Below are 16,872 nucleotides of genomic sequence, written 5' to 3'. Positions count from 1 at the left end.
GCACCTGGCCTAGGTTGTAGAACATCGTCCAAAACCCTTTTTAGTTTACACGCTAAAGTAAAAGAGTTCTAAACTTAGAATTTTGTAATAACATTGGATTAACCTTGTTTTAGTCTTAAATTTTTTTTTTATTTTTAATTTCAGTTTGCTTGTTCATTCTTCTTTGTTTGAAGTACTCCTTTTTTGTTGATTTTCTTCTTTGGCGGTGCTGGCTGTTTTTGATATTGTTAGTAGAGACGGGGTCTTACTCTGGCTCACTGCTGCTCATACTGGTCTTGAACCTCTGAGCTCAAACAATGCACCCGCCTTGGCCTCCCACAGCGTTGGGACTACAGGCCTAGTCTTAAATTTTTATTCATAGTTGTGTTTGATGTTTTGGAGTATTGTCAAAGTCTTAATTGTTCTAAATATCATCTTGAAGATCCATTAATTACCCTCACCCTTTGGGGAATACAGTCCCCAGTTTCTGTTCTTTGTTACTGAGCTGTACTTCTGTTAGAAACTCCTTTTCAGGTAGGTATCTGTGTCTAGTTTCAGGAGAGTCACAGTTATAAGCCATATAACTGTGCTTTGCCTCCACCAGTTACTTGCATATGCATTTGTATCTGAGAGTCACAAAATCTTTTTCTTAGCATATCATCTTGTCTTCTTGAATTCACTTTTCCATTATCTGCTTGGATAATGTCTTTAAATGCTGGTAGTTCATTTATCCATTTTGTTTGGAACTGAGGAATTATATTGATTTGATTGTTAATTGATAATTGGATGTTCCCCCCCCCAACAGATTTTATGAAAATATTGTCTTTCCTTATGGCTTTCATTTATATCTGACTTAGAATTCTTTTTAAGTTTAATTGCATTCGTTATTTTGATCTAATAGATGTGAAGTTTTGAGGTATAAAAATAATCACTATTTGCAGAGTTGCTGAATTTTAAAACTGTTGCGTAGCAGCAAATGCAAATACATAGATGAAAGGTAAGTTCAAGAAACAGTTTACAAATTTTTTAAATGTATTTGTTTCATAGACTGAAAAAATAAAGCTACTTTTAACTGTTACTAGTTAACAGATAAGTGAAGGTTAATGAATGGAAAGAAGAAATGTTGATCCCTTATATAATAAGAGGCCATATATATGTACCATTAGAATAGAGATGTAGCAGTGGTGGTTAACTTTTCAGTTTATCAAACTTGTTTGAGAATTTGATGGATAGACTATAGATCTGCTTATAATTTGTTAGCAGTTAATAACTCCTCATCTTACTAAGACTTTGAATTAGTGAACTCTTAGAAAAAAACATTTGTTTCCAACGCCTGCATTTGCAACATCTAGTACAGGCAACCATTATCCTGCTGCTCGTTACCCTTTGTTATCTGTATGTCGATGAGTTTGGCTTCTGGTTTATTAGAAAATGGAAGCAAGACTTTTTAAAAAGTTATTGATGAGATGTCTATAAATCATATGCATCAAAATAAGATGTCCTCAAACTTTTAATACAGTTTTAACCTACAGTAATGCCAGAAGGGTTATTATATCGCCTAAAAGTTAGGTTAAATTTCATTTGTACCTATTTTGTGAATTTTGGAACATTAATTTATATATGCCACACTTTCTGAATGATACTTTTTTGGTACCATAGAAATTAGAAGACATCTTCCTGCATGTCCACTGTGGTACCTGATCTGTAATCATTAGGCTTTTTATTTTCCCAGGAGTCAATTTCAGGACTGTCAAGTATTCATCAAACCCTCTTTGGATGATCTTAAGGCTTAGAGTTGTAAATGCAATCTGTTCTATATTGCTGAACAACAGGGGATGAAAGTTTCTAAGAAGTTCAAAAATGAACTAGAGCAACATGTTGCACAGAAACCTTGGTTATTTTCAGTTTTAACAAAATACACGCATCAGTGTTTTGGGTATCTTACTGGACAGCACAGTTACAGAACATTTCAAATGTTGTGAAAGTTTTGTTTTACCACACTGCCTTTTAGTAAAGCATTGTGGGTTTTTCTACAGCCTACCCAAGCCATTCTAATCTAGTTTGGAACAATGCAGTTTAATAGTCCTTACTTTTAATTGAAGCAGATAACATGTTTGGTGTTCTTGAAAATTAAACAGGGATATTAAATAGATTGTAAGTCTTTTATTCTGTATAATATTTAGCTAATTTTGTGCGATGGAATATCTTAAAGCTTGAAACTGTGTTGTAGGGAATCCCTGGAGATAGAGAAAGTCAGGCTGTGGTTGACCCCCCTCAGGCGGCTGGCACTGGGACTCCTCAGTCTTCAGCAGCGGCGGCAGCAGCAGCAGCAACTACCACAGCAACAACTACAACAACAAGTTCTGGAGGTGAAGCAGAATCTTTTGGAGGGGAAAGAAATGGTCCTGAAATTTTAGCATAAAATAATTTAATAATTTGATCTAGTATATTTAGAAGTGAAGTTTATTTCCAAAGTATTTGGATAACTCTGAAGCTAAGTTCTCTATACACGAATGTTAAGAGAGGGGCCTAAAAGAAATTCTACCAAGTGGTTATAAAAGGTATCCTTTCTCATATTAAACATCAGTGCTGCACCTTTGTTAAAGAGAATATGCCCATTTTTTATTGAAAGGAAAAGATGCTTTCCGGTTTGCATGCAGTGTTACTTTCTGAAGCCGCGTAGAGTGGCTTGTCACCTTGTCTCTTTACCTCTCCCTAAATGTTATAGAAATATGTATAAATTCAAAGCCAGCAGTGTCTTAGTAGTAATTATACAACCAAGGAAATGAAGCCCTGAGAGTTTAAAATCTTTTAACAAGAAGGGAAGGCAAAACTTGAATTCAAGGCACCTTACTGGTGGGTACCCATGCTTCCATTGCCATGGGTGGCTACAGAGCAAAGCCTAGAGCCCATGTAGGCCTAGTAGAAATGACTTGATGTTCTCCTTTATTCTTTTTTGTATGCATTGATCATGTAGTTTACACTGTTAATTTTGAAGAGGCTATCCTTTCACACATTTCCTAGCTCTAATTATGGCAGTCCCACCTTTGGTTGACAAAAATTACCAAGCACTTTGTATATAGTCTGCCAGAGAATAGGCCTTTCATTTGTTGAGATTTCAGCATGTTAGTGGAGGCTACAGCTCTGCTTCATATTTGGGGTGCTGTCCCATTCAGCACTTGTTAGATAATATAGTCTATGAGTCTCATTTTCTTCATCTGTGCAGTTAGTGTTACACATAAAAGAATAAATGTCCATGTGTTGTGGTCATCTTCATTTGAGTGATTACCTAATGATATACATCTAAAAATTCTCTGACTCATTAGTTACTTCAAAAAACACAATTCTTTATTTTCCTTCAGCATAACTGGATAAGTATCGGCACCCTAAAATGTTACAGCTTCTATATCTTAGGCTTTGTTTGGCATTATTAATATTTATTGCTGTAAATGGATCTTAGACTAACAAACTGTAGATGTAAGTACTAGATTGTCTTGTAACTTACTTATCTCAAGTTTTTATAGTTCACAAATGTTTGAAATTTAACAACCAAAAGTCTTTCTAATTGAATTTGTATTAAAACTCCTTATAAGCTGCAAACCTAAAGTTTAAATATTATATACACTTATTTGGTTTAGTATTTCCCAGGATTTCAAGCTGAGGTTGTGTTGTTGGAGAGGTTTTTATTGTATTATAAAGTTAGTGGGTTTCTTGTTTTTTTTTTTTTTTTCATTAGTTCTGCTATATATTTCTTTTAGGAACTTTTAAGCAACATAAGTACTATTTATTTTAATAGAGCACATGCAGGGCATGCTTTCTCAGTATGACTCAATAATACTGAGAGCCTGTGGCAATTATAGGGAAGCTTAGTTCATGTTACAGTGTTCTACACTCTTTGCCTTTGCTAATAGGAATGATTTCTGGTACAATTTGAAATTTTCATCATTGATTTTACTAAATCTGAGGACTCACTGTTGTTTACTTGCTAATATTTGTTGTCTAAATTTAAGACTTAACTGGCTCTTTGTGTATATATTTACTGCACTTGTTTAAAAATGTTTGTGGGTATGTGTTTTAGGACATCCCCTTGAATTTTTGCGGAATCAGCCTCAATTTCAACAGATGAGACAAATTATTCAACAAAATCCTTCCCTGCTTCCAGCATTGCTACAACAGATAGGCAGAGAGAATCCTCAGTTACTGCAGGTAACTATTTAATTAACTGTCAATTTCAAAATTGGGGTTAGAGTTCCGGGTTGTGAAAGAGTCAGTGAACACTGCTCCCCCTTCCATCACCTCTCTTTTTGAGAATAGTGAAAGCATTTTTCTAAGCTGTGCTCAAAATAACATGCTCTATGCTCTAGGTAAGGAATGAAAAATGTTGGGATCAATTTGGGAAGCATTTTACATTTACTTCTTGGATATTCCCATCCCACATTAACCTATTAAAGAATCTGAGAACTCTCTAGTTCCAGGAGTTTTTTTAACTGATTGTGGGAGGAGAGTGGCTTACATGTAGGAATTTGAATTTTCTTCACTGTTTACTTTGCTTAAAATGTAATGAATTTCTTTAATAATATACAGGAAATCATGTCTTTTCAAAGGCTGAATATTTAGAATCACTCTAAAATATCCCATTTGTCTTGGCATCCATAGTTCAGTGGTTAGGGCACCGGCCACATACGCTGGGGCTGGCGAGTTTGAACTTGGGCCCCAGCCTGATAAACAGCAATGACAACTACAATAAGAAAATAGCCAGGTGTTGTGGCAGGCGCCTGTAGTCCCAGCTACTTGGGAGGCTGAGGCAAGAATCACTTAAGCCCAAGAATTTGAGGTTGCTGTGAGCTGTGATGCTATGGCACTCTACCAAGGGCAACATAGTGAGACTCTGTCTCAAAAAAAAATATCCCATTTGGAAGAATATAGCCACTTCCCTTATTTATATTTATAATTTCTATTTACCTATCAATGTATTATTTCCCTCTGTCACATTACCCCAGCAAATTAGCCAACACCAGGAGCATTTTATTCAGATGTTAAATGAACCAGTTCAAGAAGCTGGTGGTCAGGGAGGAGGAGGAGGAGGAGGTGGCGGCAGCGGAGGAATTGCTGAAGCTGGAAGCGGTCATATGAACTACATTCAAGTTACGCCTCAGGAGAAAGAAGCTATAGAAAGGGTGAGTTTAAATAGAACTAAAAATTCGGTTTTTTATTCACAATAGCCACATTTCAGATGCTCAGGAGTCACATAGGGCTAGTGACCCTCTTGGGTGAAACAATAAAAAGCATTTCTTAAAAAAAAAGCATTTCTGTTACTAGGAGATATAATAGTTGTGTTGGACAGAGCTACAGAGAGTATGGATGTAGAGATTGCAGTAAAAGCAGTCTCTTCTTGATTCTACCCACCTTCCATTCAGTCTTATTCTTTGTAAAGCCAAGGAACTAGCAGCAAGAAATTCAAAATATCATTGTAGACAGTCTCATTCTGTTGCCCAGGCTAGAGGACCATTGCCCCAGTCTAGCTCACAGCAACCTTAAACTCCTGGACTCAAGAGATACTCCTGCCCAAGCCACCTGAGTAGCTGAAAGTACAGACATCTATCACAACACTGGATAATTTTTCTATGGTAGTAGAGATGGGGTCTCGCTCTTGCTCAGGTTGGTCTCGAACTTTTGAGCTCAAGGGATTCTCCTGCCTGGCACTCCCAGAATGCTAGGATTTATAGGCATGAGGCACCACACCTTTTTTCACTGATGTTTTAAAATTCAAAAAGAAAAAAAAGTATATATACCTAGTTGTAGGTTATTTTTTATGATGAATTTTACTTCACTATTGACACTAATAAAATAAGTATGTATGAATTATGTAAGAATGTGTACATTAAACTTTAAACCCAGCTATCCTGATTCTCTTTTCACTTTTATGTAGTACCAAGTCAGCCAGTATAGATTGTGGCACTTCATTAACCTAGTTTCTATGATAGCATGATTAGTTATTCATCCCCTCCATTTTAACATTTGTAAACAGGACTCATAGTAATCCATAGTACTTGCCCCATGTTATCTCACAAAGGTTTTTTTTTTTTTTAAATAATATAATAGTGTAAGTTTATGTTTATTAGAAAAGGGAAAGAGTTCTGGGATGAATTGAGAGAGCTAGCAGGGGGTGAGAGATGAGGGAATCACAAAATGTTTTGTGATAGAAACCAGATAAAGTACATTTTAACATAGAAATTGATCTGAACAATAATTTTTCTTGTTTATGATATATAGGATGTTCAAGATTTATAATTACATGTTTTCTTTAATTTTCTTTCTCTTTTTAAATTTTTTTTCTTTTTTTTTTTTTTTGAGACAGAGTCTAACTATGTTGCCTTCCGTAGCGTGCTGTGGCATCACAGCTCCCAGCAACCTCAAACTCTTGGGCTCAAGTGATTCTCTTGCCTTAGCCTCCCAAGTAGCTGGGACTACAGGCACCTGCCACAATGCCCAGCTATTTTATTTTCACAGAGGAGGTCTCACTCTGGCTCAGAGCAGTTTCAAACTCTAGAGCTCAGGCAATCCACCTGCCTTGGCCTCCCAAGTAGCCAGGACTAGAAGTGCCCAACACGACACTCGCTAGTTGTTCTGTTTTTAGTAGAGACAGGGTCTTGCTCTTGCTCAGGCTGGTCTCGAACTCCTGAGCTCAAGCAGTCCACCTGCCTCAGCCCCCCAGAGTGCTGGGATTACAGATGTGAGCCACCACATGAACGTTCTGTGTTACTTTGTGTACGTGCTATGAGGTGTAGGACCCCGCTGCATCCTTTTGAATGTGCATGTGGAATTGCGTTAGCACCATTTGCTGAAAAAACTGCTTTCCCTGTAAAATTTTCTTTTTTTTTTTTTTTTTTTTGTAGAGACAGAGTCTCACTCTATGGCCCTGGGTAGAGTGCTGTGGCCTCACACAGCTCACAGCAACCTCCAACTCCTGGGCTTAAGCGATTCTCTTGCCTCAGCCTCCCGAGTAGCTGGGACTACAGGCGCCCGCCACAACGCCCGGCTATTTTTTGGTTGCAGTTTGGCCGGGGCCGGGTTTGAACCCGCCACCCTCGGTATATGGGGCCGGCGCCCCACCAACTGAGCCACAGGCGCTGCCCCCTGTTAAATTTTCTTAACATAAATCAGTTGACTATAAGTGTGAGGTTTATTTTGGGACTCTTGAGTTCTTTTTCATTGATGTATATGTTTACCTTTATGCCAGTACCTCACTGTCTGATTTACTGTAGCTTTCTAGTAAGTTTTGAAATTGGGAAATGTTAAGTGTTACAATTTTATTCTTCCTAAGGTTGTTTTGGCTATTCTAGATTCTTTGTATTTCCACCTCAATTTTAATAATAATGTCTTATCAAGCCATGAAAATGGGATGGAATATCTTTATTTATTGACTTTTCTATAATTTTTTTCAACAGTGTTCTATAGTTTTCAGTGTAAAAGTTTTGTGCCTCTTTTGTTAAATTTATTCTGAACTATTTTTATCCTTTTTGATGCTATTATAAATGGAATCATCTCTCAATTTCATTTTCAAATTACTCGTTGCTAGTTATATGGAAATAGAACTTAATTTTGTATATTGATCTTCTATCTTAATACTTTTCGTGAACTCATTTATTAGTGCAACTAATTTGTGTGTATGTTCCTTAGGATTTTCTATATACAAGATTACGTCATCTGCAAATAGTTTCACTTCTTTTCTGATAGGGATGCCTTTTATTTCTTGCCTGATTGCCTTCTGTAGAGCCTTCAGTATATTGGTGAATAGAAGTAACAGGTGCAAATGTCTCTGTCTCATTCTTGATCTTAGGGGAAAGAATTCAGTCTTTCTCGGTTAATTAAATATGATGTTAGCTGTGGGGGTTTTGTGGATAGCCTTTATCAGGTTGAACAAATTCCTATGTAACTTGTTCATATGGTTTTGTCCTTTATTTTTCTCATATGCTTTTTTCTTTTTGGAAACAGTCTCTTTCATTCTGGGTAGAGTGCCCTGGGTGTCATAGCTCATAACAACCTCTTCGGGCTTGAGCAATCCTCTTCTCTTGCCTCAGCCTTCCGAGTAGCTGGTACTATAGGTGCCCACCACTACGCTCGGCTAGTTTTTCTATTTTTAGTAGAGACAGGGTCTCTGTTTTGCTCAGGCTGGTCTCAAACTCCTGAGCGCAAGCAATTCACCTAGCTTGCTTGGCCTCCCAGAGTGCTAGGATTATAGGTGTGAGTCAGCAGTGCCTGGCCCTAATGTGCTTTTTTTGTAATGTTGAATCCACTTTGCATTCCTGAGATAAATTCTACTGGTTGTGGTATATAATCCTTTTTATATGTTGCTGGACTCAGCCTGTTAGCATTTTGTTGGGAATTTTTGCATTCATCTTTGTGAAGAATGTTTGTCTGTAGTTTCCTTGTGATATCTCCAAATTGTTTTTACTTCCATAAAAAGTAGTAATGTCTCTGTGTTTATTTCTGATTTTAGTAATTCAAATCCTCAAATTTTGTTTTTCCCCAGTTTAGCTAAAGGTTGTCAATTTTATTGACCATTTTAATAAGAACCAGTTTTTGGTTTTCTTGATTCTTTCTTTTGTTTTTCCAATCTCTTTATTTTCTACTTAATCTTTATTATTTCCTTCTTTTTGCTTACCTTGAGCTCAGTTTGTTTTCCCTTTTCTCAAAATTTGTTAGGTAGAAGATTAGATTATTGCTGTCTTGATACAGATGGCTTGCAGCTGTAAATATTCTTCATTCTTCTTGCTGCAGCAGCACTATCCTGTAAGTTTGGGTATGTCATGTTTTTGTTTTTTTTCATCTAAAAGTATTTTCTACTTTGGTTTTTTCCCCTTTTACTTTCTTCTTTGATCCATTAGTTATTTAGGATTGTGTTAATTTCCACATATTTATGAATTTCCCTAATTTTTTTCTTTTGATTTCTAAGTTTATTCCATTGTTGTCAGAGAACATACTTCGTATAATTTCACTTCTTTTAAACTTATTGAAGCTTGTTTTATGGCCTAATATGAGCTTTTCTGAAGAATGTTCCATGTATACTTGAAAATGTTTAAAGTGCTCTTATTAAGTGGTCTGTAATTGTCTGTTAGGTCTTGTTGGTTTGTAGTATTTAAGTCTTCAGAGTCCTTGTGAGTCTTCTGTCTTACCTGTTGTATCATCTTTTATTCAAAGTGAGAGTTTTGAAGTCTGTTGTTATGGTGTTAATTTCTTCCTTCAATTCTGTCAGTTTTTGTTTTCATGTATTTTGGGATACTGTTACATATGTTTGTAATTGCTGTGTCTTCCTGACTTTTTTGGATCATAAAATGTCTTTTGTCTCTGGTAACAATTTTTGTCTTAAAAATCTATTTTGTCTGATGTAGCCATACCAGCTTTCTTTTGGTTACTGTTTGCATGGTATATATCTTTTTCTATCCTTTTACTTTCAACCCCTGTGTGTCTTTGATTTAAAAGTGTGTTTTGTAGAAGTAGATAGTTGGATTGTATCCTGTCTTTTACTTCCACTAGCCTACTTTCAATCTAGATAGCAGACTAATTCTTGAGCTTCTCTTTTGCTTTCGTGGATGAATGGTTCATTTAGTTGGTTGTGATTTTTTGTTTGGTTGTTTTTAAGACAAACTCTCTCTTGTCCAACGCTAGAGTGCCATGGCATCATCATAGCTCACAGCAACCTCAAACTCCTGGGCTTAAGCGATCCTCTTGGCTCAGGCTCCCAAGTAGCTGGGACTCTAGACAATCACCATGCCAGGCTATTTTTTCTATTTTTAATAGAGACAGGGTGTTACTCTTGCTTGGGCAGGTCTCAAACTCCTGAGCTCAAGCCATTTACCTGCCTGGGCCTCCCAGAATGCTATAGGCATGACGGGCGGTGCCTGTGGCTCAAAGGGTTAGGGCTCTGGCCCGATATGCCAGAGGTGGCGGGTTCAAACCCAGCCCCGGCCAAAAACTGCAAAAAAAAAACAAGGATTATAGGCATGAGCCACTGTGCCCAGCTTTCACCTAATTCTGAAAGTCATTTCTAGATATAGTCTAGCAAAAGGTGATTAAGACAATTGGGGAGGGTGTTTATACTAATAATATAACATTTGGCAAAAAAAAAAGAATAGTGCCTAGAGTATTAGGTTATTAACTTGAGTTTTTTTTTTTTATTAAATCATCTGTACATAGATCATAAATACATTTACGCCATTATGGGATTCAATGCATTGATTTTTTGTACAAATTGGAGTGCTTACATCCTACTAATCAACATAGCCTTCACCTCATTTACCCAATTACAGCATTAAGACATTTGTGTTCTACACCTGATAGACCCAACTTTTTTTTTTTTTTTAATTTAATTTTATTTATTTATTTTGTGGGTTTTGGCCGGGGCTGGTTATGAACCTGCCACCTCTGGCATATGGGACCGGCACCCTACCACTTTGAGCCACAGGCGCCGCCCCATAGACCCAACTTTTAACTTGCAATATGCCCCATAGGTGTGATCCCCCTACTAACCCTCCCTCTATTGATCCACCCCCCCCTCCCTTATTGACTTAGGTTTTTAAAGGCTTTTAAAAGTTCTGAGTATTGAGGCACAAGCAATTCTTAATAGATTAGTAAAATGAAAATAAGTAGCTGGTATGATCATTTAACATGTTGTCAATGCTAAGGAGATAAAAACTAAACATCGTATATATTAATTCCAAAGCATATCATGTAATATTAAGAATTGATCGCTTGTTTTTCAGGTATGAAATGTTGAATAAAGATAGGAGATTGAGAGTGTTGTTCAATCCGAATAAAAGACATAAGTTGCTTTAACAAATAAAATGTTGGGCGGCGCCTGTGGCTCAGTGAGTGGGGCGCCGGCCCCATATGCCGAGGGTGGCGGGTTCGAACCCAGCCCCGGCCAAACTGCAACAAAAAAATAGCCGGGCGTTGTGGCGGGCGCCTGTGGTCCCAGCTGCTCGGGAGGCTGAGGCAAGAGAATCGCGTAAGCCCAAGAGTTAAGAGGTTGCTGTGAGCCGTGTGACGCCACGGCACTCTACCCGAGGGCGGTACAGTGAGACTCTGTCTCTACAAAAAAAAAAAAAAAAAAAAAACAAATAAAATGTTATTAAGTGAGGCAGTTAAACTTTTCTCCAAGTGTAATCATCCTTATTTTCACCCTTAATAATACTAAAATTCATTTGATTGACAAGTTTTTGTACATTTTGTACAGGAGTCTTCTTAAACCACCACAGTTAGCAACTAATTTTAGTGTTAATGACAGTGTTGGCGTAATTATCTATTAGTTAATAGCTTTAAATTGGAACAAAGACTTTTATTTTTTAGGTGGTTGTTAAAGGAAAGGGTCTGGGTTCCATCTAACCCTTAGGGTTAGACAGTAAATCCCATGTTCAGATAGAGCTAAATTCATGTAAACTCTCAAGAGCTCTTTTGGATTGTGGTATGTTTTTAAGTAATGATCTATCAGTAGTGCTATGCTGGAATATATACTATGTAAAGAAAATTAAATATGCCATAATTGGTGGGTTGGATTTATATAATTTTTTTTCTTCTTTTCTTCCAGTTAAAGGCATTAGGATTTCCTGAAGGACTTGTGATACAAGCATATTTTGCTTGTGAGAAGAATGAGAATTTGGCTGCCAATTTTCTTCTACAGCAGAACTTTGATGAAGATTGAAAGGGACTTTTTTCTATCTCACACATCACACCAGTGCATTACACTAACTTTGTTCACTGGATTGTCTGGGATGACTTGGGCTCATATCCACAATACTTGGTATAAGGTAGTAGAATGTCAGGGGTGGGGAGGGAGGGATCTAGGACATAGGGCAGGGATAACTACAGTGCATGTCTGCTGCAATTAGCAGATGCCGCAACTCCACACAGTGTGTAAAATACTATACAACCAAAAATCAGCTTTTGCAGGTCTTTATTTCTTCTGTAAAACAGTAGGTAACTTTTCCTAGGTTTCACTCTTTTTAGTGTACTAGATCCAGAAACTTAGTGTAATGCCCTGCTTTATATTTCTTTGACTTAACATTGGTTTCAGAAAGAATCTTTGCTACCTAGAATTTACAGTCTCTGTTTCATGGCAACACTGGATGATGGCTTTGTGAAATTTTAAAAAATTTTATAGCATCTGTAAACAGAAATGCCAAATTATTGATGGTTACTTGTTGCTGCTTCAACAAATAATTATAAAATTAATGTTAAGGAAGCCCATTCTTTCATGTTAAATACTTGGGGTGGGAGGGCAGAAAGGGAACCTTTCCTTAAGATGAAGATAATTACTGCTATTTTAAAATTTCTTGATCACTGAGGATGACCCTTCTAACATGATTTGAAAAGCTGTACCAGAATAGGCAGAGCTATTTTCCTGTTTACATTTTTTTTGTTTTGGGGCAGGGAGGCAAAATTGGTAGGTGTATCTAATTACTGTTTACTTCATTGTTATATTGCAGTAAAAGTTTTAAAACAACCATTGCATGTTTGCTTTCGATGTATCCCTTTGTACAATTAGCACTTTGGGGGCCAATGGAGAAGTGCAGCATTTACTCTCCCTTTCTTCCCCTTCCCTCAGCACAAGTGTGTTTATCAGCAAGGTGTGAGTCAAACTTCTACCCTTTTTTTAAAAACACAAAATGCCGATTCAGTTCAAAATTAATGCAAATGTTTCAAAACTGGGTTTCTTATGTTTGTAAATGTTTTTCTTTATTAGATAAGAGTATACTACCATTAAAGTCATTAGAACTATATTGTTTTCAAAACGAGAAAGTGGACAAAACTATAATCCAGCATCTTTTACTACGTTGGAAAGACTGATGAAATCTCTTGGAAGGGTGGGGAGATGTGGCTGGAAAAGTACTTTGGAAAATATACAATCAAGTTATCTCATGGCATATTAAAAGAAAACTCTTAATAGCAGTGTTGGCTTTTATTTGGACTTTTTTCATCTCAATTTTTTCTTTAGAATACCCTTTATAAGCATTGTTATTTGGTTATAATGGGGCAGATTTCTGGTTGTTCAGTTTTTCAAATCTATTTTTGTGAATATAAACAAGACTATTTAAAGAAATTTTTTAAATCATCTGATACTGAGTAAGAAGATGAATTTGCACAAATTTCTCCCTGCATAATCTCTTGCAGTGTCCTTAGCACAGTTCAGTGGTGACTTAAGCTTTTACATCATGCACTCGTAACCTGTCTCATATGAAAATAAATGAAATCATGATTTTCCCTCACAGTGTATCATGTTTAATTTTCATGTGTTTATTTCATGAATTTGAAAGGCTTTTGGACTTTGTATTACTGTATGTTTTATAATGGATCATTCACGTCTCAGGAGAATTAATGAGGACTCATAAATTCGTTCATCTTTCAAGTCAGCAATGAGTTGGGAAGAGGGGTGGTGTTTCTGGTCGAATAATGGAAAATTCTCATTTATTTTACAACACTATATCTGCTACCTTGTCGCTCAGAGCGTAGTGAAAACTGGAAAGAGGAAAACAAAGAGCCAGGAGCAGCCTCTTCTTTTCTGTGGAAAATGAAAGCAGAAGTTGGTGTCATGGAGCCTTTGTCCTTGGACAACAAATCTACCGATAGTAAGATTAATAATTACCAGAAGAGAGCTCAGGCCAAGTTTTGATTGTTCTTTATAATAACTTTGTTTATCTGTTTCTTAAAGGATCAGTCAAGACACCATAAAGGAAGTAGGCTTTTTGTGCCTTTTGCTGTTATTGTTTAATTTACAGTTTTGGTAAATCTCTCAATGTAAGTGGCTGTTTGACTTTGGAATTTTGCATTTGAGGTATACTGTCAACTATTTCTTGAAATATTTTTATTGTTCAGTTGCTCTGGGAAATGTGAGGAAGCCTACATTTGTATTTGTAAAATTCTTATGCCATCCTCTAGTCAAATATTTCTTTTTTATTGTTTAAAAAAACTGAAATGTTCTAGTATAATTTTTTTCCTGTACCAGCTGGCTTAGGATACTAGAGAATTTATTATAAAATATTTTCAATACATCCAGCATTGCATTTCTCATTTTTTTAAATGATTCTAACACATAGAATCTTTGAAAGTTAGCAACACCTCTATCACTGATAACTTCTATTTTCTTCCATAGTTGGTGAATGTAGCATATAGGAGACCCAAGCACAGATCAGTTTTATTGGATCTCCTGGGTTTTTTCTCAGCCAACACATCAACACAGAGATAGGCTATTTGATGGGATATAAGTCAAGGTTCATGATGGCTTTAAGAGAGTGCAGTAGAATTCCCAGTTTTTCCATACTTCTAGAAGCCAGCCTATGACTGCTACAAAATACTTTGCCAAAAAGAAGCAGTTCAGGGAATGAGTATTTTACGACCAAGACTGTTTTGGTAGGTTTTTCCCTTCCAGTTTGCTTCCCTGACCCATTTTCTACTTGTCCTTCTAAGCCAGGGGTTGGCAGACTACAGCTGTATGAGCCAAGTCTGGCTTTCCATGTTCGTGTAGTCCATGTGCTCAGAATTTGTGTTTTACATGATTTATCACTTGAAAGTTACGGTTTACGTTTCAGTGTCCACAATACAATAAACCACTCAAGTAACCACTTCAGTAACACACTGGTCAGTATAAGGAATGAGCCTTCTGTACTGATACACACATGTGGTTCATGTCTAGTCTCTGAAAGTAAGCCCAAGGAGCTTACAGTGTGGGGAAGTGGTCAGCTATTGAGGTTCAATTGTTTTATTGAAAGAGCGATGGTCATTTGTTTACATAGTATTTATAACTACTTTGTGCTACAAAGATTCGTTGTTAAATAGTTGCCCGGACTGTATGGCCTGCAAAGCCAAAATAATGCTGTCTGGCCCTCTGAGGACAGTTTGCCACCTCTGTTCTAAACTGAATAGACCATCGTATGTTAAACTGTATGATGGTTTTTATACCTTTTCTGATATTCTTAGACTCTTGTCTTTAGGGCTTAGCTTCAGTTTGGTGTCCACGTGACCATTACAGGCTCTTTCTGGGGAGTTGTATAACCCTGCTTATTCACTTAAAGGAGCTTTGTGCATCTGATGTGCTAGCCCAGTGGCGTCTCAGCAACTGCTTTGAAAAATTCATCTTTGCTGTTGCTATTTCTTGTTCTTAGAGTAAGGCAATGAAGTTCAGCACTGAGCACTTGGCATAGTGGTAGATCAACCAAACCAGAAAAGTCATAAGTACATCTGAGAATCCTTAGGCCATGGGAGCAGCATTAGGGCAGTTGGAGGAAACTTTTTTTTTTTTTGAGACAGAGCCTCAAGCTGTTGCCCTGGGTAGAGTGCTGTGGCATCACAGCTCACAGTAACCTCCAACTCCTGGGCTCAAGCAATTCTCTTGACTCAGCCTCCCATGTAGCTGGGACTACAGGTGCCCACCACAACACCTGGCTATTTTTTGGTTGTAGCTGTTGTTTGGCAGGCCCAGGCTGGATTCGAACTTGCCAGCTCTAGTGTATGTGGCTGGTGCCTTAGCCCCTTGAGCTACAAGCGCTAAGCCAGGAGGAAACAACTTAACCACAGCTGGAAGACAAGTGGCAGAATCTTGGAAGGAGGGGTATGGCAGTTAGGCCATTCAGGCAGCAAGGTAGCTTCCAAAACTAGTTTGGGGATGGGAGGATGAGGAGGGTGGTGATGAGACACAGAGTAAAAACTTGAACTTACTGGGAAAGTGCTGTTAATCGCGTGAACTGCAAGGACAGTGACGAGTGACAAATTGGTTACAAAGCTTTCGCTACAGTGAAGTTGAGGTTTGGAAAGCAGAGGTCCTTCAGGTAGGATTTTCACTGTGGAGAGGAGGCTGGGAGAACCAAAGAAACAGTGATGACAAGTTTGATTCGTGTGTGGTGTTGTGGGTACCATACTGGTCTCTGCCATTGAGTTTGAAGTACTGTGACAGAGACATCTTACTGGTAATGGATCTTTCGGGTGTAACCCAGCTTGTCTTCCAGGAACACAAATTGGAAAACAGTCATTCTAGCCTTCTGCCTGTCTCAGTCAAACTTAATTCTTCATTCGTGTTGCCTTTGGTTTAAGCCTTCCTCACCTTCCTATTCCAGAGCTTCCCAACTCAGCTTTCAAGAGGTGTAGCTATTCAGAGATAGTGATGATCCCCAGCCCACGGGGTGGTTTCCAGGCAGCTGGAAACCTCACCACCTCAGCCCCAACCCCAAGCAGCCTCTTTTGTTTCCCCAGTGTGTGTGCTAGTATCACGTGTGCCGTGATGGAAAGATTGGAAAGCTGTAGCTTCTACTTCTGTTAGCCCTTTAGATGGGCTTTGTGTAAGTCAGTGTTCTCCAGAAAAACAGAAGAGATTTATAATGGGGATTGACTTCATGTGATCATGGGGGCCTAGAGATGATCCCACAATATATTGTCTGCAGCTGGAGAACTAGAAGGCCAATTGTGTAATTAAATCCAAACCAAAAGATCTGAGAAAGTTCAGAATGTGGAGGGAGGTTGCACTGTTAAAGGCTTAAGATGTCCAAGGTCAAAAATAGATGGCTTTCAGCTCAAGAAAAGAGTGATTCAGCTCTGTGTCAGTGTTCTATTTGGGCCCTTAACAGTGGGAGTAATGCCTCCTCAATTGGTGAGGACGTTCTTAATCTATTGGTTCAAATGTTGCTCTCTTTCAGAAACACCCAGAAATAACACTTACCTTCCGTATCTAGGCATCCCTTTACCCAGTCAAGTTGACAAAAATTAACCATCACAGGCTTGTTAACCTGTAAATGGCCCCACGCGCTTAAAATGTGCCTATCAGAATTGGAACTGCTGGTAACTGGATCCTGAGCTCAGAGATAGCTTCTGTCTCTATTGACATAAAGTCCTAAGTTGTCTTGAAAC

At 37.8% G+C, this 16,872-nt stretch overlaps 1 protein-coding gene across 2 annotated transcripts in view; it reads left to right on the top strand.

Moving 5' to 3' along the window:
- The window catches only part of RAD23B (RAD23 homolog B, nucleotide excision repair protein), a 44,853-nt gene extending 30,826 nt beyond the window's left edge, over positions 1-14,027 (top strand). The window contains exons 7-10 of one of the 2 annotated variants that reach the window (XM_053566492.1): positions 2,210-2,348; positions 4,058-4,185; positions 4,980-5,156; positions 11,567-14,027. In XM_053566492.1, coding sequence (XP_053422467.1) covers positions 2,210-2,348; positions 4,058-4,185; positions 4,980-5,156; positions 11,567-11,680 — 558 coding nt within the window. In that variant the 3' untranslated portion in view covers positions 11,681-14,027. The remainder of the gene's footprint in view (positions 1-2,209; positions 2,349-4,057; positions 4,186-4,979; positions 5,157-11,566) is intronic. The other variant, XM_053566500.1, reaches the window with a different exon arrangement.
- Positions 14,028-16,872: the final 2,845 nt, after the last annotated feature.

Source organism: Nycticebus coucang, chromosome 2 (genome assembly GCF_027406575.1).
Source record: "Nycticebus coucang isolate mNycCou1 chromosome 2, mNycCou1.pri, whole genome shotgun sequence".
Classification (NCBI taxonomy): Eukaryota; Metazoa; Chordata; class Mammalia; order Primates; family Lorisidae; genus Nycticebus; species Nycticebus coucang.
Note: the sequence above shows the minus strand (reverse complement) of the source record. Positions and strands in the feature narration are given on the sequence as shown.